The following is a 24,604-nucleotide window of genomic DNA, read 5'->3' on the forward strand; positions in this document are numbered from 1 at the left end:
AGGGTAACAGATTGAGCTAAAAAGCTAGAAGAAACTTAGTTTCTTGGTCCTACTTTCCATCTTTGTTTGTTTGTTTTCCACTGTTAGGTTATTTGAACGATCGTTTACAAGCTTTCCTAGACTTTACTATTATCTATTGAGATTTTCTCTCATTATTAGGCTGATGGGAGGGCACTTTTTAAAGCAATGGCTTTGGAACCTTTGGAATTTACCTCCCCAGGAAATTCTTCCAGCTTCTTCTTGTAGACCAAAAAAAAAACCCTAGGACAAGAAAGTTTAGCCACTTTTTCTCTGGAAGTTTCCCTGAATTTCCTACTATAGGTAGTCCTTGATGTACAACCATTATGTTTAGTGACCGTTCAAAATGGCCGTAAGTCACTTTTTTCAGTTCTGTTGTAACTTCCAATATTCACTATGCAAATAGTTGTAAGTTGAGGACTACAGTAAGTTTCCCCCCAAAGTTTTGATTTTTGATTATTTCTCTTTCAGAAATGGAAAGAAAATAGGGAAAACGATGAATGCTTCTGTTCTTAAGTGGATTTCATGGACATTTTTGAGAACCAGATGGAGAAAGAATTTGTTGACATTCTGATCCAACCGTTTGCTTTCCTCCTTTATGGATAGGAGACCACCAGGAGATCTTAGAACTGTCGAGTTGACTGGAAAATTTAAAAAAAATAAAATAAATCCAGAAGGAATCCAAGAAACCACAGCCACACCTTTTTCCTAAAAACAGCAGGAAACAAAGAGGCATTTTTATATATATATATATATATATAAAATCAAAGGGAATTTTTTATATAGCACAAAAGTTTTTAAAAGTTGCACTGAAAGACAGCGGGTCCTAATTGAATAAGCCTGCCCCCTTCATCTGCATAACTCCGCCCTTGAAAGGTGACACATTTAAGGAAACAAACTTATTTTAGCACCCCTGAGGGAGTGGGTGACAATTTGCTATAAGCCCCTCATTTTTTTCTTAGTTGTTGTTGTTGTTATTATTATTATTATCATTATTATCATTATTACTATTATTATTAGTTATTGTTATTGTTGTTATTGTTGTTGTTGTTATTATTATTATTATTATTATTATTATTATTATTATTATTATTATTATTATTATTATTATTATTTTCCCCGTTTAGTTTCGTTCTCCTTCTGGGAAATTTGCAGGTTTCAAATGTCCCACGATTTGACTTGACAAGGCTTTGCAAGGCAGCCCGGTTTGATGAGGAGGGGGCCGGCCAGCGTGGTGGGGGGAAAGGATGCGAAGAAGGAATTTCTCTCTCCTTGCCGCCCCTCCCCAAATTATATTTCAAACTCAATAAGTCGGGTTGGCTTTCCTCTAATTTAACTCTTCCTCTTTCCAACTTGGGAGGGGGGAGATGAAATGGGGAGGAGGGCAGATTGAGGGAGTGCGAAAGGCGCAGGGGGGAGAAGGGCAGTTGAGGAAGGGGGGACTTGTCACGTTTACGGGCTTCAAGAAGGCTCCACCAGTCGGTTTGAGGAGAAAACAGCGGCCGGGGACAGGTCAATTTCAATCTGGATAGTGGGGAAAAAAACTTTTGACCGAAGGGAAGTTTTGCGGAGCGGCGGCGACGGTGCGCTGGGGAGGATGGGGGGCGGCCCGGCGACGGATAGACCCCCGAGTAAAAAGTTTGGAGAAGTTCTTTCTCTCTCGAGTTCACAAGCTACACGGAGAGAACGAGTGTGTGTGAGAGAGAAATAGAGAGAGAAAGACAAGAGAGAGAGGGGAAGAGAGCAAGGCAGACACCCAGAAAGAGTGAAAGAGGGAGAGAATAAAAAGAAAGAAGAGAGAGAGGGGGGAAAAAGAGAGGAAGAGAAGAGGCCGAGAAAGAAAGAGTGAAAGAAGAGAGGAAGAAAGGGAGAGAGAGGAAGGAAGGAAGGAAGGAAGAAAAAGAAAGAAAGAAAGAGTCAGACCGAGGTACAGTGAATATAATAAAGCCCCACACACACCCTTAGAAGCAGACACACACACACACACACACACACACACACACACACACACACACACACACACCACATCAGGAAAACGTAGGTGGAGGAGGAGGGAGAGAGAGAGAGAGAGGAAATCAAAGCAGAAGGAAAAGTTTTGTTGGGGACGTTAAGTCGGTTTTGGGGGAACCAAGGGAGGCTCGCCAGATCGCAGCTCCTGGCTGGCCGGGGGGGTGTCTTTTTTCTGCTTCCCCCCACCTCACAAGCTGGATCAGGCCGCGATGGAAGCGGTGTCCGCCTACAGCATGGACAAGCAATTCGCCCCCAACCCGGTCCGGATCTTGGAGCCTGCAGACAACCCTCAGGCGCGCAAGAATTTCAGCGTTAGTCACCTCTTGGATCTGGAGGAAGCGGCCGTCGGCATGAACGGGACGCCCCAGGACGCCGGCTCCGAGGCTCGGGAAGGCGGCAAGGGGGCTTTCGACCCCTCCGGGGGCAGCAGCGGCAGCGAAGGAGGAGGAGGAGGAGGAGGCGCGCTGCGGGAAGGTGAGCGCGTCGGAACGCGCGTCCTGGCGCGTCCCGGGGGGGAAAGGAAAGCGGCCCAAGAGACGGGGAGGTCTAGGGGAGGGCTGGGGTCTTGCCTAGGGGCCCTTTGGGGAGCCTGCCCCCTTCCCAGCGGCCTGGGGGGGAGGAAGGTCCCCTGCCGAAGAGCCAGCTTGGCCTTAAGGGGCTTAGCTCCTTGGGGTTCTCCTGACTCGGATGGCTCCGCTGTCCAGCGCCGGACACACTCTGGGAAATCACGGATTTGGCTGGGGGGGTTGAGCGGAGAGAAATCTTTGGGAGGAGAAGTGGAGTCTCAAAGGTGCTTTTTCAAGAGGCAGCTGGACTTTCTGAAGAAGCTGAAGAAGTTTCTTGGATGAGGAGCTAAAGGTCTTCAAAGAAAAAAACCAGAAAGTCCCAGTTGCCTCTTGAAAAAGAAAGTGCCTTTGGGACAACCAGGACTTGATGGATGGTTGAGAATCTCCACAGACTTTGGGCAAAAACACTTTTTTTGGGGGGGGGGCAGTGGGATTCAGAGGGTGGGAATCAGGGAGAACAGTCAACAGATTAGACCGGCCTTTGCAAAGATGCTGTCAATTATCCAGAACAGGCACCGAACAGGCACCGATGAAGTTCAGTGTCTTTAGTATTTCGTATTTAGCTCCATTTCTTCCTTCGTCTTTGGACGTCTGGCAAGAACGTCGGAACAGGGAAAAAGAAATAGCCTTTTGCAGATTAATCCAGCAAATCCTATTTAACCAGAATCGAAACAAATGTAAGGAGTTGGTTGAAATGGTGAGCGCCTAATTTGGAGGATAAATCCTGCCTAAGTTGGTCAGACGCATTGCCAAAAAAAAAAAAGGTGGGAGGACAGGTGTGGAAACAGTCAGAGGAATTCTCTTAGTGAGGGGGGGTCCTTGGTGCTCTCTGAGGTTGGCGGTTTTTTTGCAGACGTCTCATAACCCAACTAGGTAACATCATCCATGCTCTGATGGTGAGCACTGATGATGCTACCTAGTTGGGTCACGAAACGTCTGCAAGAAAACCACCAAGCTCAGAGAGCACCAAGGGAGACCTCAAAATTCAACCCTGAGCTACAAATATTCTCCTTTATTGGTAATTTTATTATTAGATTGCAATGTGGATAATTCTACTTTACAGTAAGGTGAAGGCCTTTCAAGACTCTTAACGCAGTTGCCTGTTTACTCTGTCTTTCTAGGTGCAAGGTGTAAAACCAGGTGTAGCTTCCCCTGCTTTTATTTCATTTCATTTTATAATTTATTTTAATTGTGTTATTTCATTTCATTTTTTTTTTATTTTATTCCTCATCCTTCCACACCTCTCATCTCACTTATGGCATACAACATCCCTTTCATTTTGCCCTATAATTCACGCACAAAACATCCATAGCCGCCAAATAAGAAACTTCTCGGAGAGAACTAAGCCTGATTCTCTTTTAGATGCCATGTAGGTTGTGATATTTAAAGGTGTGTGATACACAATTCCACTAAATGGAATAAAAACATAAAAAGCAGGCTTCTGTCTTGAAAACAGGTTAGCATCCTGGCCATTTTACAGAAAGGTGAAAAATTTGCTGTCAGCTTTTGTAGAGCTCTAATTTGTCCCTCCTGGTCAGATTCTACATTTCTGTTTCTTGATTTAACAGAATTCTTGCACTGGTTTTCAGCAACCCAACCAACCTTAAAAAGGACCTTCTTCCATCCTGCCATTCCAGTGAAAAATAATTTTATTTATTTACTTATAAAATTTATCGGCTGCCCATCTTACCGTAGGGTAACCCTGGGCGGCCTTAGAGTCATAAAAAATTTGTCTATACATAGAATGAAAATATTAAAATCAATCATCAAAACCTAAGGACCTGTGCGGAGGGCAGAAGCACCATTCCCAAAACAGCCAGAGCCCAAATATTTTATTATATTTGTTTTTGTTGGTGAAAATCCAATGTATCTAGATGCAAACAGGGCACTCAACTTATGGAGAAGATGTGTTAGTTTCATGGAAATTGAAGTCCCTTTGAAGTTTGATGCACCAAGAGAAGTGTAATTTTCAAGAACAATCTCCCCCTGTGCCTGAAGACACAAGTTTTTGATGAGTGTGTGCTACCTGCTCTAACATATGACGGTGAAATGTGGAGCCTAAATCGATTGCCAAAGCTACAAGGGGCACAAAGAGGCATGGAATCAACTCTTGACAACACAAGACGAGATAGAAATTTACCTGCCTATGGATTAGAGAATGAAGGAGAGTATACAATGCCATCAAAAGAATTGAAATGGAACTGGATCGGCCACACAGCAAGAGGAACGGGTGGCAGGTGGACCAAGGCAGTCGTAGAATGGATCCCACTTGATCAAAAGCGTCTATGAAAGAGACCCAAAACATGATGGATCAGCAAATATGGTGGCAGAAACCAACCAACCAACGTCAGGACTGTCTAGGTTGGAAACATGCAGAAGACGTACTTCATCCTGCAGTAGATGGACAGTGGCTAGAATGATGATGATGATGAAAAAGAAGAAGAGATCCAGATAAAGGTGAATTTTGTATATGCAATTCTGAGTTCACGATGGCTTCTCAGAAATGGTCCAATGGAGATCAAATAAACTGTCCTATTTTCTCCTTCCTTCTTTCCTTTCCTCTTTCCTTCCTTCCATTCTTCCTTTCTTTTTCTTCCTTCCTCTTTCTTTCTGCGAAATGAAAAAGCTCTTTCTTTCTTTCTTTCTTTCTTTCTTTCTTTCTTTCTTTCTTTCTTTCTTTCTTTCTTTCTTTCTTTCTTTCTTTTTCTTTCTTTCTTTCTTTCTTTCTTTCTTTCTTTCTTTCTTTCTTTCTTTCTTTCTTTCTTTCTTTCTTTCTTTCTTTCTTTCTTTCTTGCCAAATCAGGCTGTAAACATGCACATGTGAAAACGCAGCATCTCCAAAACCTATTTATTTTACTTCCCTTCATTTCATCGAGTTTCCTGCCTGCCGAGTGAGATTGTGATCTTGATGACTTAGAAGCAACCACTTTATTACTTTCCCCGTGGATACGCAGACTTCTCCCTGTGATGTTTCCTCCGGAGTAGAAATGTGACATTCTTACTTACTCTACATCCTTGTCTGCCTTTAAATCAAGCCTGGTTTCCTTTAGAAGATTACAGCACAGCTTAACATCTTTTCCTTTTGGATTCCATTCTTCAAGCTTCGTAGATTTTATTGGCAGCTCCAAAACTCGATGACTAAGTTAGCATGCAACACTTTGGTATTCAGGAGTCTTTTGGAGTGGAGGTGAAGAAAGAAGAAAGAAGAAGAAAAAGAAGGGAGGAGGAAGAAGAAGAGGAGGAGGAGGAGGAGGAGGAGGAGGAGGAGGAGGAGGAGGAGGAGGAGGAGGAGGAGGAGGAGGAGGAGGAGGAGGAGGAGGAGAAGAAGAAGAAGAAGAAGAAGAAGAAGAAGAAGAAGAAGAAGAAGAAGAAGAAGAAGAAGAAGAAGAAGAAGAAGAAGAAGAAGAAGAAGAAGAAGAAGAAGAAGAAGAAGAAGAAGAAGAAGAAGAAGAAGAAGAAGAAGAAGAACAACCTTCAGTAGTTTGACAAAGGGACTGTTGGGAGGGATTTCTTTTCCCATGGCACCTCTGTAAATATTCTCTCTGCTTTTCTTTACAGGGGCAATATTTCTTGTTGATAGTTGATTAAAAACTAGATTTTTGGAAATGCAGTAGCATATGAGAGAATGGATGGATGGATGGATGGATGGGGAAAAGGGAAAGCAGAATGGGAAGGAAGGAAGGAAAGAAGGAAGGAAAGGAGGAAGAGGGGAAGGAAAGAAGGAAGGAAAGAGGAAATTCTTATCTCTTTTCTTGCGTTGCCTGGTCAAATATTCCTTCTATGCATTGTTACATCTCAATATTTATCTCTAATATTTGACAAAATAACAGAGTTGGAAGGGGCTTTGAAGGTCTTCTAGTCCAACCCCTTGCTCAAGCAGGAAACCCTCTATAATAATAATGTCCTTGCAAAAGGTCGAAGATTGGCCTGTGTGTGTCATTCATTCGTCAGTGAAGTAGTCATCACACGGATGGGGTGTAACACTGGTGTGTGTTCCTGCTCTAACATTCCGTACAGTTGAGATCAGCCATTTCACAACGGTGGCTGATCCATTTGCCTTTTGTTGGATGAAAAAGTGACAGCGTATTTTGAACCTATAGAAATGGACGCTTCCTCTCCTGAACTTAATTTAGCTGGAAGGAAAACCCACCTGTTTACATTGGGACTAGATGCAATCTATGTTAGATATTTCCTTCCTTCCTTCCTTTCCTCCTTTCTTTCCTCCCCTTCATTCCCTCTCCCTCCCTTCATCACTCCATTTCTTCTTTTTCTCTTTTAGAACAGAACAGAACAGAACAGAACAGAACAGAACAGAGTAGAGTAGAGTAGAGTAGAGTAGAGTAGAGTAGAATAGAATAGAATAGAATAGAATAGAATAGAATAGAATAGAATAGAATAGAATAGAATTCTTTATTGGCCAAGTGTGGTTGGACATACAAGGAATTTGTCTTGGTGCAAATACTTTCAGTATACATAAAAGAAAAGATACATGCCTTTTTTTTCCTTCCTTCCTTCTTCCCTCCCTCCTTCTCATGACTGTCTACCCAGATAATTTAGTTCCCAAGAAAACTAGATCACCCCATTTCTGTAATAGCTACTATAAGATTAATCTCGACATGGAAATTGGCTATTGCTACACATAAAACCGTGTAACATAATAATGATGATCTCTGATGATCTGGATATGGTTATAAAAGAATGAATAAAGAGTCACACATGACAGGAAACCCCTTCATTTATTCATTTTATTAGAAGCCATAATGGAAAACCAGCTCATATGTTCTGCTTCTGAAATGAAGGAATAGAATGTACCATAGGATGCAGGACAAGAAGCAACGGATGGAAAGTTATCTAGGAAAGATCCAACCTTGAATTAAGGATACATTTCCTGACAGTGACCACCATTAATCAATTGTCTCTGGAAGTTGTGGGTGCTCCATCACCGGAGGTTTTCAAAAATAGACTGGACAAGTCATTTGTCTCTTCCAGGTCTATGATTCTATGGCATTGTCTTAGGAATATATTAGGAAGGTCCAACTCATTTTTAAGTCAACTTTTTTCTGTTTTCTGTCTTGCTAACGCCTCATAAGATGAAGGGCAACAAAGCTGGTTGTCTTCTGAACAGAGCAGAATAACAGAGTTGGAAAGGAGCTTGTAGGTCATCTAGTCCAACCCCCCTTCCCTGCCCAAGCAAGAGACCCTGGCCTACACCATTTCTGACAGATGGCAGTCCAGTCTCTTCTTGAAAACTTCCAGGGATGAAGCTCCCACAACTTCTGAAGGCAACTTCTGTTCCATCGGTGGATTGTTCTCCCTGTCAGAAAATTTTTCCTTATTTCCAGGTTGAATCAATCAGAATAGAGTTGGAAGGGAGCTTGTAGGTCATCTAGTCCAACCCTCCACCCAAGCAGGAGACCCTACACCATTTCTGACAGATAGCAGTCCAGTCTCTTCTTGAAAGCTTCCAGGGATGAAGCTCCTACAACTTCCAAAGGCAACTTCTGTTCCATCGGTTGATTGTTCTCAGTGTCAGAAAATTTCTCCTTATTTCTAGGTTATTTCTGCTCTTATTAAATTCTCCAGGATCCAAGTTTTAATCCACTACCTAGTTTTTAATCTATCATCTTTTTACAATGTAAAGATTGAGGGGGGAGGGGGGGCAGGAAAGTCCTTCTGGAGAAATGATGCTCAGAGGATTCAGATTAACCGAAGAAACTTGAGCAGTTCCTTTCTCGAAAGAATGCCCGGATAAGTTTTGAGGATTTTTAGCTGTCCAACCACAAAAAAATTCCGGGTTTATTTGTATAAGTTGGAGGCAGGGCCCTTCTGTCTTGAAGAACCGTCCCATGCCCATGTCAGGTTCCAGAATAAACATAACCTCCATGATCTCTCCAGCTTGAGAAAAACAACATTTGTTCCTTCGAGAAACCAGGATGGTCTTTCACAGGCGAGACCTCAGATTCGGCTCTTTCGGTATTTCCTCCTGGCAAACCGAGAGGAGATCCGGTTTGCACCTGGGGACCCAACACAAACTGGACGTGGTGGTCAATCAATGTTGTAAAGCTTCATCAGAGGTGTGGAAGGAGGGAGGTCCTTCTTTTTGAAGCCACGCTCACAATCCTACCGTCTGGGCCCAACTCCAAGAAGTGCCCCCACGCAAGACATTTAGAGGGAATCCTCGACTTACGACTGGATGTGGCGGGGCAAAATGGACTGGAATAAGGGGACTTAGATATCCAGGTCTGAAATTCCAACGGTGGCCGTCTCCTTCCAATGTTTTGACTACATGCATCATCTCGTCGTCATAGTTTAAGACCGGCTTGGTGGAAAACCGGCATTTGCCTTTTCAGCAAAACCGTGCCGTCATTCCGGTGAAGGAAAGCTGTACGGTCTCCTTTTTTTTTTTTTTTTAAAAAGGGCAAAATTAGAATGAAAAAAACAAAACCAAACAAAACCTGAGAACAATGTGGTGTTTTCACCTCCCTCCACCCACATTAATTAATCTTGATTTTGATCCACCCCTCCCTGACACGTGCCATCTGATTGCTACCATTTTAAATTTTCATCTCAACAATCCCACCCTCCTCTTTGCTTTCTCTCTCTCTCTCCCCCCCTTTGGCTTGTTTTCTTTAGTTCTCCTTTTAAAATGTGTCTCTCGCTTCCCTTCCTTTCCAGCCCGGCCTTGCCTTCCTCCTTTGCCACTAACTGGAACCATGTGTTGGGTTGTAAGAGAAGTTGGTTTAGGCCTTAGGCTCTTAAATTCCACCCGGAACGTTGGGAGGTGTAGTGATGCTAACTCCCGGGGAGAGAAAAGGAGATATTTTTGCCATTTTTTTTTTTTTTTTAAACAAGGGGAGCCCTTGTAAATCCAAACAGTGTTTCTGTCAACTAGACTGGGGGCTTTAAACACAGGAAGTTCACTAAGCCCAGTTTGGCTTTGAAATTTCTCTGACGTTGCTTCCATCGGATTCAGCTGATGCTACCGAACAAGGAGCATTAAGGTCAACAAGGATTTCTATTGTTTTTCAACCAGACAAAACATTCCCTTGAATGTAATGAGGAATTGGTTACAGAAACTGGGCTTGGCTAGTCAAGTGAAGAGAAGGACCAGGGGAGACACGATAGCAGCCTTCCAATATTTGAGGGGCTGCCACAGAGAGGAGGAAGGGCCCAAGCTTTTCTCCAAAGCACCCGAAGGCCAGACAAGGAACAATGGATAGAAACTGAACAAGGAGAGATTCAACCTGGAAATAAGGAGAAACTTTCTGACAGTGAGAACAGTCAACTCATGGAATAACTTGCCCTCGGAAGTTGTGGGAGCGCCATCACTTGAGACTTTCAAGAAGAGACTGGACTGCCATTTGTCAGAAATGGTGTAGGGCCTCCCGCTTGGGCGAGGGGTTGGACTGGATGACCCACAAGGTCCCTTCCAACTCTGATTATCTGTTATTTAATGAGAATTCTTGTGACAGAATAACGGAGTTGGGCAAGGGAGCTTAGAGGTCTTCCAGTCCACAACCCCGATCGAGCAACATGGTCTGTCTTCTTGGAGTCCTCCAGTGATGGGGGGCATCCATCTGAGACACATTCCACATTACTTGTCCTGCCTTCAGAAGTTGCTTTGGGGGTCAATCCTCTCTTCTCTGATAGCCCCTCAAAGATGCTACCATGCCACCCCTAGTTCTTCTCTTCATTCAACTAGACACACCCAGTTCCCTTCGTGGTTTATCATGTGGTTTAGCCTCCAGACTGTCCTCAATTTATAACAGTTCATTCGTTCAAACTCACAACAGCACTGAAAAATGTGACGTTTGTCCGTTTTTCACGCCACCGTTGCAGCTTTCCCAGGGTCACATGATCAAAATTCAGAGGCTTGGCAACTGGCATGTACTTATGACAGTTGCAGTGTTTCCCGGGGTCACCAGATTCACTTAACAACTGTGGCACGAAAGGTCATAAAAAGAGGGCAAAGCTCACTTAACAACTGTCTCGCTTAGCAACAGAAATTTTGGGCTCAATTGTGGTCATAAGTCAAGGACTACCTGAAGCATCTTTGTTGCTGTTCTCTGCACTCTTTCAAGAATCTCAACATCTTTTTGATATAGTGGTGACCAAAGCGGGTATAAAATCACGAATGATTCATATAACAATTGCCTTCCTTAATGATGTAAATTCTGGCCCCAGTTGCAGTCGTAAAGTGAGGACTACCTGTGAAGATGCTCATTTTTGCCCCTGGTAGGGCAGGAGGCAAGGCCACTTTTGAGGAATATTTGGAGATTTTCTCTTCCCCTGGAAAATTTGGAGGAGTTTCACAGTTCCACATTGCCCAGTTCTGTAACAATAAGCTAGTTTGTCCTCAGTTTATGGCAGAGCAGTGAGAAACGGTTCAGATATCAAAGGGGGAGCCAAAAATAAAAAGCCAATGCAATCCTAGGCTGCATGAACAGAAGGTGCCAGACAGGCAGTGAGATGGCAGTTCTGACTCACAGATGGAATTGAGGTCACCTGAACTGTTAGTACCACTTTATAAAGCTTCAGTAAGGCCACACCTGGAATTCTGCATCCAGTTTAGGTCGCCACATTATAAAAATGATGTTGAGATTCCAGAAAGAGTGCAGAGAAGAACAACTAAGATGATTAGAGGGCACTAAAAAATAGGAAGAATTGGGCATGAATTGGGCATGTCTAGTTTAATAAAAAGAAGGACTAGGAGAGACAGGCTTCCAAAATTTAAGGGGCTGCCATAAAGAAGAAGAGGAAGGGAGGGGGGTCAACCTATTTTCCAAAGCACCAGAAGGCAAGACAAGAAACAAGGAATGGAAACTAACGAAAGAGACAAGCAACGTAGAACTAAGGAGAAATTTTCTGAAAGAACAATCGATCAGCGGAACAGCTCCCCACTAGAAGTTCTAGGTGCTCCAACCCTGGAGGCTTTCAAGAAGAGACTGGACAATCCTTGGATCAGGGTGGTGTAGGGTCTCCTGCTTGAGCTGGGGGTTGGTCTAGAAGACCTCCAAGGTCCCTTCCCATTCTGAAATTCTGCTTCAAAGTCCATCGGAACTAGCCAAGGTGAAGCCTTGTGATTTTGAATCTCTTGTAGGACCATGTTTCTGTTTTGAACAGACTTCATTCCTTTGCTTTTAAGTTTTTTTTTTCTTTTTTAAAGGCAGGTTTTGTGTGATGAGAAGCCAGGAGCAATTTGAAAGCTTAAAGGCAAGGGGAGGGGAGGGAGAAAATGGATTGATTGTGTTTGCAGCAAATTACAGCTAAGGCAAAGGACAAGGGTGTGTGTGTGTGGGTGGAAATTCTGAAATTTTCCAAAATTGTTTGGTTCCACCCCAGCCTGGAAGGACCCACCAGCAAGGCAAAAATAGGCAAAGAAAGAAATATACAGGTTGAGATGTGTAATTCCTTTGTGTAAGCATCTGTTTACATTTATAGTGATGATATTATTGGCAGGAGAACCTCAAAAGTAAAATAATAATAATAATGATAAGAGAGAGAGACAAAAGAAATTGGGGGAGGCAGCTAAAACTATGAAACCCAGGTTGTCCAAAGATTGTCAAGTAAGTTTATCAACGTGTTTTATAAAGGCAGGGGAGACGATGCAAGGGTTACCATCACAAAGCAGGGATTAGAACAGAATTTTGGGACATTGGTGAGTTTAAGATGTGTGGACTTTTAATTCCCAGAATTCCCCAGCCGGGAAGGTCCTACCCATCTAAAACTTGCCACGGTAGAGAAACACTGAGTTAGAATCTTTCTGCACCTGTGATCTAAAATGTTTCCAATTTTACACTCAACGCGGCACGGATGCATCAGTTGCCGCTCATTTGAAGCAAGCCATGGTTTAGTGTATGAAATATTGTAGTAGCTAGGATCCATAATTGCAATCCCGCCAACTGTCTTTAGAACATGGAATCAAATGGTTTAGAAGGGACCTTGGAGGTTTTCTAGTCCAACCTCCTGCATAAGGTGGGAGACCTTATGCCATCCTGGTCAAAAGGTTGTCTAATCGCTTCTTGAAAACCGCCAGCGATGGAGCACCAACAGCTTCTGAAGGCAAGCCGTTCCACGGATTAATTGTGGAATTAATAGAATTCTCTGTAATTCCAGTCTTAAAATTTTTCCATCCGTTGCTTCTTGTCTTGCCCTGGGGTGGCTTTGGAAAATAGGTTGACCTATGAGATTCCGTGACCTAAACCTGCAAAAAAAAAAAAAAAGGCTTTTAGTGGATTATGTGGGATTCTCCTTTGATGGCTCGCTTCATGTATCAAAGAAGTTTAGATGCCGATTAATGTTATGGAAGGCGAATCTTCGCATTCAGCTGGATGACTGCAATCTTAAGGGGTAACCTGACTTTTGTCAACTTTTAATTAAACAACGCCATCATGCAAATTGGCTAGTGGTTTTCCCCCATGAAACATCTGGAGAACTTGGGTTCTTCTAAACAGTGCAAAAGTCAACCAAAGCCAGGGTTAGCAAACCTTCCCCGACAGCCTTCAACCTTCTTGGGCAATGACCAATTCCCTCCCCTCGCCCATTTACATCACTTGAGTCTGATCAAACTTTTCCCATTTTGGCAACCTCGGCTATATCTTGGGTGTTCTCACCCAACCCTACCACAATATTTCGATGCGATGCTGTGGAAACCCACAAAGATGCCAAACATTTGTAAGACGTTAAACACTTAGATGGTTTGGAGCCGGTTTTGGTTAAAGGAACAATGAGGATTGTCTGGGAAGGCGGGTTGTAGAAGGTGGGATGTCTGACGGATATCCCAACCATCTCAGGTTGGAATCCAGCTCACCGCTCCTTCTCAGATACCGTCGGTGGACCCAAGCTAGGGTTAGGGCTGTGGCATGATAGCAGTCTTCCAGGACTTGAGGGGCTGTCCCAGAGAAGACCCCCGAAGCAGCTGAGAAATAAGAGGTGGAGACTTATCAGAGAGTCCTAGAACTACGGAGAAATTTCCCAACGGGGAAAACAATTCACCAGTGGAACAACTTTCCTTCAGAAGTTATGGGTGCCCCATCACTGGAGGTTTTGAAGAAGCGATTGGACAGCTATTTGTCTGAAAGGTTACAGGGTTCCTGCTTGAGCAGGGGGTTGGGTTAGATGACCTCCAAGGTCCTTTCTCTAAGGTCCTTTCCAACCCTATGGTGCTCTGTTCTAAGCAGTGTTTCTCCTCTCCTGGTTGCTCCATCCCTGCAGATTTCCAAGTAGAGGTTAGACCACCATTTGTCTGGATTGGTAGAGGATCTTCTGCTTGACAGGGGGCTGGACTAGAAGGCCTCTAAGGTCCCTTCCAACTCTGTTATTCTTTAGGGTCTGCTGTTCCCCACACGTCTGGGCTTGAGAGCTTTTGCTCTCCAAAAGCCCAGGGGTGGCAGGCTGTGTACTCACTCCTGTCTTGCAGACAGCATCTTCCCACAGCTCCTTGCCTCTTCCTTGTTCTGCACCCCTTTTTCGCCTCTGTTTCTTTCTTTCTTTCTTTCTTTTTTTTAAAAGGAGAGTGCAGAGCTGCCATCTCCCTTAAAAAAAACCACCCTTTTCCTTCGCAGCCGTAGCCCTGGCTCGGCAAACTGTACGAGTCTATTAAAGTCTGCGCGCCTCTCTCGACTGAAGTCTGTGGCTTTAGGCCGGCGCCAGGGTTCCACTTCGAACCAGATGTGGAGAGGCGCCATGGTTCCCAGCCAACAAGGCTGGCCTTTTGCAGGGCCTCACACGCGAGGAGACCTGGAAGGCACATGGAATAAGCGTGAACCAGTGTCGGGAACCTGGGGGTGGGGGGTGGGGAGAGTAGAGAGGCAGGGGTGCAAACGTCCTTCCTCCAAAGTACTGCATGGAAACAAATCTGGGTGGGGTTGGGTGAGAAGAACCAGCCAAGTTGGTAGAGGAGGAGAAAAGAGGAAAAGTGGCTGTAGATTCAAATTGGAAGGAGAAGGTGACAAACAAGAGAACATTGGTTGCTTATAAATCTGATTATCTATCAATCTTTTATCATCTATCATCTATATATATATATATATATATATCATCAATCTATTTATCTCTATCATCTATCAATCAATCATCTACCTACATCATCTATCTATCTCTATCTATCTATCTATCTATCTATCTATCTATCTATCTATCTATCTATCTATCTATCTATCTATCTCTAACTATATCTATCTACCAGTATCTCTATCTATCTCTATCTATCTAATAACTATATTTCCTCTATCATCTCTCTCTCTATCTATCTATCTATCTATCTATCTATCTATCTATCTATCTATCTATCTATCTATCTCTATCATCTATCTATCTATGTGTCTATACTGTATATACTGTATTTATCATCTGTTTATCTATATGCTTTAAACTATAATCTCTTTATCTATCTATCAAATTTTGATTGGCTTCTCCTGCCCAGCACCAAAGCTGTCCATGAAGGCTAAGGTGGATCCCCCTTCTGACCATCCCTCCATTTTCCAACCCTGCCGTCGGTTTCCTGCCAGGAGTGAAGGCAGAAGGACCTGCGCTCTCTCTCTCTCTCTCCCTCTCCCTCTCTCTCTCTCTCTCTCTCTCTCTCCCTCCCTCCCTCCCTCCCTCTCTCTCTCCCTCCCTCCCTCTCTCCCCCCCCTGCCCTGTGGCTTTCTGACAGTCTGGATGAATCAGAAGGAAAACTGAGATGCCCTTAAACGTTTTCAGATGGAGGACTTCACAGGCAGCAGGGTCACCTGCCTTCAGCCCTCCTCCTCCTCCTCGATTGCCCTGGTGGGGTTTAAAACTTTGCCCTTTTGCATTTTTCTAACCCCCTTGGAGGAAAAAGTCAATGCTGCTTTTCAAAGGCTGGGTAGGAAGGAGGCCGGGGAGGGTAGGTGGGGGGGGGGGGAATGGAGAGATTTTTCATTCCCCAAAGAGCTCTGAGAGGCATAATAAATGAAGGAAGCCGTCAATCAGGACTGATGCAGCCGCTTCGGAAAACCATTCCTGGCCTCTCTTTCTTTCTCTCTTGCTTTCATTCTTCCTCTTTCTCTCTCTTTCTCTCTTCCTCTTTCTCTCTTTTCTATCCTTCTCTTTTCTCTCTGTCTCTTTTCTCTCTTTCTCTGTCACTCTTATTCATTCTTTCTCTCTTTCCCTCTTCCATTCTCGTTTCTTTCTCTTTTCTGTCTCTTTGTCTTTCTCTTCCTCTTTCTTTCTTTCCCTTTCTTTTTCTCTCTCTCTCCTTCTCTCTCTTATAACTTAATAGCTACCGTGATTCACTTAACAACTGCGACAAGAAAGGTCATAAAATGGGGCAAAATTCACCCAACTGTCTCACTCAGCAACGGAAATTCAGGGCTCCATTGTGGTTGTAAGCCAAGGTTTACACCAATTCTACTGAATTTCCAATATGTCTGAGGTTTTTTTTTTAAGATTAGCAAAGGCCCCTGATAGAAAGCATCATGGCCATTTTTACTGGAGGTTTTTAAAAAGAGATTGGACAGCCAATTGTCCAGGATGGTACAAGCTCTCCTCTTGAGGAAGGGGTTGGACTAGAAGATCTTCAAAGTCCCTTCCAGCCATAGGATTCTTCGAACTCCTTTTGAAAGATGTTCAAACTTCCATAACTATTCAGAAATGTAGCCCAGGTTGAGCTGTCTGGCCCCGTCAAACATCAGGAGCTGACCACATGAAATATGTTCATATAAACGTCATCAAATGCTTTATGATAATGTTGGGGTTCTAAAACAGTTTACAAAAATTTGCTGAATTTGAATTCCACGGGAGATGTATGGGTCCTGGAATTGGGATGGCCATCTGTCTGGAATGATACTGGGTCTCTCCTGCTTTTTTTTTTTTAAATATACTTTTAATTTTATTGAACAAACAGAAACAAAAACCAAAAAAATGCATTAAAAACATTGAACATGGTACAATCCTCCTAACCCACATATTAGTCTTACATTGCTAAATCACATATAAAGATAATACAAATTTACTTTCAATATAATATAATATAATAATATAATATAATAATATAATATAATATAATATAATATAATATAATATAATAATATAATATAATATAATATAATATAATATAATATAATATAATATAATATAATTAATTAATATAATTAATATAATAATATAATATAATATAATAATAAATATAATATAATATAATAAATGTAATGTAATGTAATGTAATGTAATATAATATACATACAGTACAATATATATGTATACACACACACACACATTTAATCCTTTCTTATTGTCTTGATCCTTCCTCTTTTCTAACCAACCATAAAACTTGTCCCATCTTTTGCAGTAATCCGATTCGTCCTTATTTTTTAATTCCTTTGTCAAGTTGTCCGTTTCTGCGCACATCCAAATTTTCCTAATTATTTCTGATTCATTTGGAGTTTCTTTACCTTTCCATCGTTGCGCATAAGCCAATCTCGCAGCGGTCTCACGTGCTTGAGTAGGGGGTTAGACTAGAATACCTCTAAGGTCCCTTCCAATGCTGTCATTCTGCTATTCTGTTATTCCCTTAGTTGGTCCCTTCTTCACAAAATTGTTGCCCTACAAGGCACTCTTTCACCCAGTTAAAGGTTACACACAAACAGGAAAGTTGTAATAACATATAGAAAGCAAAACTTTGTGTGTGTTTCCCCCTCACTCAAATCACCCCTGATGCGTCCCTCTGACCAAGGCTGTGAACATGTTAAATCCACATTAAGAACTCGACCTCTGCCTTGTTTGTTTTTCTAAATTCCGAGACCGGAGAACAAATTGGTACCCAGGAATGACCTGTGTTAATTAATAAAATCTATTTATTTGATTTAGGAGTCCCTGCATCTCCCCAGGCTGTCTTGGCTATAATTATTATTTCAATAGAAAAGTAGTATCCGTCTTGGACTTGTTGAAAGAAGAAGGAAAGTTAGAAAGAAGACAGGATATATTTTTCTTCGGAAGAATTTATGACTAATAGCCTTCAGGCTATTTCAGCCCACTCAATTAAACTGCATATTTAAAAAGGGGGGGGGGAGGGAAAAGGGGAAAAAGGAGGGGAGAATAGAGAGATGTGACAAAAGGAGGGGGAAATGGAAAGGAGAGAAAATTAACTTTGAATCAGGGATACTGCCGAAATTCAAAATTACTTCCTCTGTAAATTGAATTTGACATCCTTATAATTCACAAGCCTGGGCTTATGTCCAATTAATTTTTACAATTATGAAATTTGAATATGTACATCTGTATTTTCAATAGCAATCGTGCTGTTTAAGAGTGCAGAAGTTCTTTTTCTTTGTGAAAACTCAAATAAAATTTACAAAAAAACAACAACACCTGAATTTGGATCAAGTGACCCTGGGAATATTGCGCCAGTCATTAAGAGCCAGTATCATTACGACAACCGATCGTAAATCCCATTTTTCAGCGATGTCATAACTTCAAGCAGTCACTAAATGGTTGTAAGTTGAGGACCACCTATAAACACTTCCAAATGTTGGCAGGAGGGAAGCATATTTTCATATCCATCTGTGAGAAAGAAAACAACTGAAAGCAAAGATTATTTTAAAGTGAGATTTTTTTGGATTGGTATCCTTTTCCATCGCTCCGGTGCCGTTTCCGGACAAAATTCTCAAAGGTCCTTTTATGAAGGAATTCTTCAAAGCGGGCAAGATTTTTCTTTTCTTTCTTCTTTTTCCCATCTTCTTCTTTTTTTTTTTTCTTCTTTTGCCACATCATAACTGCTCAAGCTTGATATATAGCAGAGGAATTCAGGGTAACTGGTACAAATCAGACAGCTGTCATAAAAGTATTCCAAATTTTAAAACCATCCCAAAATAAAGGGTTTTTTTTTTTCCTCCCCCCATCCCACCCTCCGTTAGAGACCAAATGGAAACCAGATGTTGGGGCAAAATGTCCAGCTCGTGTTTCAGAGGAGAATTTAAATGAAGGCGCAGCGGGATGGCCTTCTCTGGTGCGGAGTGTCCCCTCCCCCCCCAAAAAAAATCTAAATTTCGTGGGATTTGCTGGGATCCTAGAATGGGGTGTTGTCAGGAGACATTTAAAAATATACGAAGCAGAGAAAGGAGGCCCAGAAGGGATTTGAAAGAAGATGGAAATGAGTCTGAATATTGAGATCTGTTTTGGCAGGATTGTAGGATGCTTTGCTGGTTAGAACATAGAAAAATAGACTTCGGAGATCATCTAGTTGAACCCCCTGCTTATGCAGGAGACCCTATGCTATTTCGGACAAATGACTGTCCAGGTCTCTTCTTGAAAGCCTCCAGTGATTGGAGCAGCCACAAGTTTTGGAGAAAAAGTTGTTCTACTGATTAATTGACTTCACTGTCAGGAAATTCCTCCTTAGTTCTTGGTTGTTTCTCTCCTTGATTAGTTTCCATCCATTTCTTTTTTGTCTTGCCTTCTGGGGCTTTGGAAAATAAGTTGACCCCCCTCTTCTTTGTGGCAGCCCATCCAATATTAGAACACTGCTAAACCTTTGTCCTTACCAGACAGATGTAGCTTTCTGCATTTTTCAAGGACAAACCATCTTGGTTAAAATTAAAAAAGCTTCATGAGATAAACCAATTCTTCTAAAATCACCATTCGTGCACAAAATGAAAAAAAAAAAATTCCTTGCTTTCTCGCTTTTTCTGCATAACGGAGAGAAATATGGTGTTTCTTCTTTTATTTATTTGTTGTTGTTTTTTTATGCTGTCCATCACTCCTACAAGGTGACTCCAGGCAGCTTACAAGTTATACAGCAAGTAGAAAAATAATTAAAATTCAGGTAAGTCCTTGACTTACGGCCACAAACAAGCTCCAAAGATCCATTGCTAAGCAAGACAGTTGCTAAGCGTTGGTCCACATTTTACAACTTTTCTTAACTGCAGTTGTTTTAGTCACACAGTTGTGAAGTAAATCTGGCTTTTCTATGGTCTTTTGTTTGTCAGAAAGTTGCCCCCCGGGGAACACTTCGTCAGGTGACACTCCAACCGTCATAAATATGAACCTAATTTTGATCACGTGACCATAAGGATGCCGTGGTAACTTCACATGGTCATATGTTTGTAAGTTAAAGACTGCTTGTAGTCAATGAAACTAAATTGAGGCTAGAGAAAAGGTTCCGTGGAATTCATGGAGGGAAAGGCTGGACTTGATGTCTCTTGCAGCTATGCAATGATTCCGGTCTCATGACCCATTTAATTCCCCCTTCCAGCTCTGCTACATAACCTCCCTGGCCCCCCTCTCTCTTCTGATCACAGGGCAGAGCTTGAGTCCGACCCACTCCTCCTCTAAAAGGAAGAAGAAACAACGGAGAAACCGAACCACATTCAACAGCAGCCAACTCCAAGCTCTGGAGCGAGTCTTCGAAAGGACGCACTATCCAGATGCTTTCGTCCGAGAGGAGCTGGCCCGAAGGGTGAGCCTTAGTGAAGCCAGAGTCCAGGTGAGAGCGATTGGATTCATCTACAGGTAGCCCTCATGACCACAACTGGGACCAGTTGTTAAGTGAGTCACATCTGATTTTTATCCTCCTCCTCCCCCTCTCCACAAACCCTACTTCCTTCTAGCACTGGTGATGTTACCTAGTTGGGTCATGAAACATCTGCAAGAAAACAACCCAGCTCAGACCTACTGTATATAAATAGGGAGAAACTCCACACTCCCCTCTAGAATTGATGACGTTCCCTAGTTGAGTCATGAGACGTCTTCAGGAAAAACACCAGGCTCAGAGAGTACCCAGGACCCCACAGTTCAACCCTGAGCTACAAATATTCTCCTTTATTGCTACCTGCGTCTTTCTTCCCCCTCCAGGTCTGGTTTCAGAACCGAAGAGCAAAATTTCGCCGGAACGAGAGAGCAATGTTGGCCAACCGGTCAGTATCGCTCCTCAAATCCTACACTCAAGACACAGCCATCGAACAGCCCGTTGCTCCCCGGCCCACCACGCTCAGCCCTGACTATCTATCGTGGTCAAGCACCTCCCCCTACAGGTTGGTTCAAGCTCCTTTCCTTCCTCCCTCTCTCCCTCTCCCCCTCCCTACTCCTTAGGTTCCCCCCAGGCGATTCCTGCTCCAGGTTAGCTCTAATCGCAATGTTATGTTACCTTTCAACTCAAAGTGCTAACCAAACCGATGAAGGGAAGCGAAATAGAGGCTGTATTGCTCTGCGGGCCAAGGAACACATTTCTTCTGGGGCAGAGGAGGAGAAGGTGGGGGGAACCTCCGAGCTAAAATTAGACTGGACTTCTTGGCTGTAAAAGAAAAGCAATCCTCTGCCTCCAGAAAGCGCAATCCGTTGCGCGCCACCGGAATGCAAGGGCTAGAAATCTGTGCTTTTTATGCCTTTGTTAATAATCCTGTTGTTTAGGGCAGCCTCACCCTGGGGTGTTTTTTTTCTAGACCCCTTTGAAGGGATCCCTGGCCCCGACAGTCATCCTTTGAAAGGTTAATTTGCTCCACGCAAAAGTTTTCAGTGTACATTTTTGCAATGCAAGCTCTCTTTTTTTTTTTTATTAATTTTTATTTTATTTTATTTGGTTTGTCAATTGCTTACAAGATAACAGGCATGAGTAAAAACATAGTTATGAATACATGGATACATATAAGAAAAATAAAAAGAAACAATAGGACAGGGACAGTAGGCACGTTGGTGCGCTTATACATACCCCTACAGACCTCTTAGGAAAGGGGTGAGGTCAATAGTAGACAGTCTAAGGTTAAAGTTTTTGGGGTTTGGGGAAGAAACCACAGAGTCGGGTAGAGTATTCCAGACATTGACCACTCTATTGCTGAAGTCGTATTTCCTGCAATCAAGTTTGGTGCGGTTAACCTTGAGTTTGTATCTATTGTGTGCTCTTGTATTGTTATGGTTGAAGCTGAAGTATTCATTGACAGGTAGGACATTGCAATGTATAATTTTATATACTATACTTAGATCGGACCGAAGACGGCTTAGTTCCCTTCCAACACTGTTATTCTGTTGTTTAACAAAATAACAGAGTTGGAAAGGATCTTGAAGGTCTTTGCTTGTCAGACAACCTCAAAATGGGATCAAAATGACCCCAGGACACTGTAACTGTCATAAATCCATGCCAAGCGTCTGAATTTTGATCACGTGGCCTTGGGGGAATGCAGCAATGGTCATTAGTGTGAAAATGCCACTTTTTTTCAGTGCCATTGTAACTTTGAACAGTCGCTAACCAAAGGCTTTTAGGCTGAGGACTAACTATACATCCTATCCTAACATTAGTAGCGTTGATCCTTCTCCAATGTTTAATGCTTCTTTTCTGTTGCTTCTCCTTTGTTCCTGTCTCCTCCTTCCCATCTCCTCTGCCTCTTCCAGCAACACGATGCCTTCATACGGTTCCAGTGCCCCCAACACCCCCACGCCGGGGGTCAACATGGCCAACAGTATTGCCAGCTTGCGCCTTAAAGCCAAAGAGTTCAGCCTCCACCAGAACCAGGTACCTACCGTGAACTGACGTGACCGTCCTTCCTTGGTTGTCCACAGCATCCCTGGCGATCTCCACCAATCAAGACATTGGAGATATTCATGGTCCATCAGGGCTCAAAACTCTTCCTCTGCCCCCTAATGTCTCCTTCTCTTGAAGACCAAAGGAGACAGCTTCCACCAACTTGAGAAACTTCTTGAAGCTCCCTTGGGGAGGAGGCAGCCTCTTCAGGATCTTGCTGGTGGACCATGCTGGTGGACCATGACTTCTTCAAGGAAGAGCAAATGATCCAGAAGATGCGGCCATCCAGAAATGAAGACATGGACCTCAGAGAGCTTTCAGGTTGAGTTGAAAGCCTAAAGATCTAACTCTTCAAGAACACAGGCTTCAAGAACCCAAATATAATCTGGTCACTGCATGGTCTTTTCAACCCCGATTATCTCCTCGCTCTTCCTTGCCTGGATATGGTGACTTTGGGGCCACTGAGATTTGGCATGGAGCAGTTTTTTATTCCAAATTGACATCTCTCCTGTACATGTTAGTTTGTGCATCTTTGCAGAATGCACGTGTGTCTAGGAAATTCATGGCCCTGCTCGGCTTTCAAACGATAACAGCGCTTGTTCTGATTCACCATGTGCCCCGAATGACTTCAGGGACCGGTTTGAAAGTGGGACGGCAGCTGATCGCCCGCAGTCCTTGGATAAAACCAGCAAAGAGTTTGACTGCATGGCTGTGAGTCCTTTAGAACGGCAGTTTTTGCAACTTAAGCCAGGTTGCAAAACAAACATTTGTGGACGCTGCTTAAATCAGAGGGTGGATTTGCAACAGAGATTGAAAAAAAGAGGAAAAAAAAGACATTGAATTTTAGTGGTGAAAGATGGGCAGCTGAGGAGGGGTGGGGGGCGATGTAGAAAAAAAATGGGGCCAGGGGCTGCAATTAAATCATTCCCTTTGCAATATCAGCTTTGCATTCCCATAACCCTTGCTCTGTTTTACTTCTCTCCAGCTTGGCTCAGCTGGGAGGGTGGAGGGTGGAAGGTACATATTAAGGAGGATTTTGCTGGGATTACATGTTGCCCCAAATTTGGGGTGGTTGTCATTCTGTTTCTGTCTTTGTGAGAAACACGTCACATTCCAGTAGGCTGGTTCATCCGTTTCCATTCCCTGGAATTCCCATAAGGTAGTCCTCAATGTATGGCCATCCGTTTCAAGCTGATGACGGGGCTGGAAAAAAAGGTGATTTGTGACTTTTCACACAGTTGTGGTGCCCGCATGATCACGGGATCAAAATTCAGACACTTGGCATGTGGTTTTTGACCGTCTCAGCATCCCAGGAACACGTGGTCTCCATGTATGACCTTCCCAGACAGATTCAGACAAGCAACGGGGCAGATTGATTTAACAACTGCATGATTCACTTAACCACCATGCCAAGGTAGGTCATAAGATTGGGAACGACTCATTGAACGGGCCCATCACTTGAGGGCTTGAAGCTCCAGTCCCAATTTTGGCCATAGGTTATTTCGATCTCCCAGAATCTCCCGATGAAAGGAATAGTCCACTTTCCCCCAATACCGCCCACCCCAATCAAAGGAGTATATGGCCCCTGATGACCCCGTTTCAAACAGGATCCCAAGTTTTGCTCTGGAAATTCCTTTCAGAAGGGAACTTGTAGTGGAAAACTCAACCCTTGGAACAAAATTGAGCCTGTTTCTTTTGCCCACCCAGTCCCTACAAAAATAAAAATCTGAAAACCCAGTCTTACATAGTGCCTTTTTTTCCCCCCATCCCATTCCACACCTGTGCATTGGGGTGTTTTTATTTTTAATTTATTTGCACCTGCCTTTTTATTATTTTTTCAAATAACTCACGGCAGTGAACATATCCAACATGCCTTCTCCTCCTATTTCCCCCCCCCCCCCACAACAACAACCCTGTGAGGTGGGCTGGACTGAGAGGGAGAGAGAGAGAGAGAGGGACTGGTTCAAAATCACCGAGCTGGCTTTCATGGCTAAGGCAGGACTAGAACTCACCGTCTCTTGGTTTTCTAGCCAGGCTCTTTTTGTGATCGTATAGGATAATTTCTACCAGTCCATTTCTCGAATCCAAGACTGGTTTCTGGGAATGATCTATAACTAAAATGTGACTTGGCATTGCCAGTAAAAAAATAAAATTATCTCTACCGTAGCCAGCTATAGATAGAAAGAGACGCTAGAGGGCAGTGCTGTAACATCAAATGCATAAAATGAACATTTCAGAATAAGTTTTGCAGCCAGCAAAAACGATACAGAATCATTTCTAAGTGTGCGTTTATTTTAGGGATTTTCCTCTCGTGAAGATCCTTCCACATTAACCAGTGGATGTTTTTAAGAAGAGTCTAGACAGCCACTTCTCTGAAATACTATAAGCTCTCCTGCTGGACTAGAAGACCTCCAAGGTCCCTTCCAGCTCATTCACTTTATTCAGGGAGGGGCAATGAAAGGTGAGAAATCTGGAAGTTGAGTCATGGCAAGTGGACTTTTATTTTTATTTTTTTAAAGAAGGCTCAAAGTTCTCGGGA

At 43.1% G+C, this 24,604-nt stretch overlaps 1 protein-coding gene across 2 annotated transcripts; it reads left to right on the forward strand.

Moving 5' to 3' along the window:
• The first annotated feature begins 1,373 nt into the window (after positions 1–1,373).
• PRRX2 (paired related homeobox 2) lies at positions 1,374–23,808 on the forward strand. Of its 2 annotated transcripts, XM_087944204.1 has the most exons (5): positions 1,374–2,502; positions 19,853–20,037; positions 20,406–20,584; positions 20,993–21,037; positions 21,936–23,808. In XM_087944204.1, exons 1-4 carry the CDS (start codon positions 2,238–2,240, stop codon positions 21,000–21,002), a joined length of 639 nt encoding a protein of 212 aa, XP_087800330.1. In that variant the 5' UTR covers positions 1,374–2,237; the 3' UTR covers positions 21,003–21,037; positions 21,936–23,808. The 2 variants fall into 2 exon arrangements, with proteins under 2 accessions (XP_087800330.1, XP_087800328.1); XM_087944202.1 differs by lacking the exon at positions 20,993–21,037 and having other exon boundaries at positions 1,475–2,502.
• Positions 23,809–24,604: the final 796 nt, after the last annotated feature.

Source organism: Notechis scutatus, chromosome 15 (genome assembly GCF_049901735.1).
Source record: "Notechis scutatus isolate UNSWTSFEM ecotype Mainland chromosome 15, rNotScu1.2, whole genome shotgun sequence".
Lineage (NCBI taxonomy): Eukaryota > Metazoa > Chordata > Lepidosauria > Squamata > Elapidae > Notechis > Notechis scutatus.

Coding starts and splice junctions, on each gene's coding strand:
- PRRX2 (XM_087944202.1), top strand. CDS start 2,238: ATGGAAGCGGTGTCCGCCTACAGCATGGACAAGCAATTCGCCCCCAAC. Junction 20,038..20,405: donor TTAGTGAAGCCAGAGTCCAG/GTGAGAGCGATT, acceptor TTCCCCCTCCAG/GTCTGGTTTCAGAACCGAAG. Junction 20,585..21,935: donor TCAAGCACCTCCCCCTACAG/GTTGGTTCAAGC, acceptor TGCCTCTTCCAG/CAACACGATGCCTTCATACG.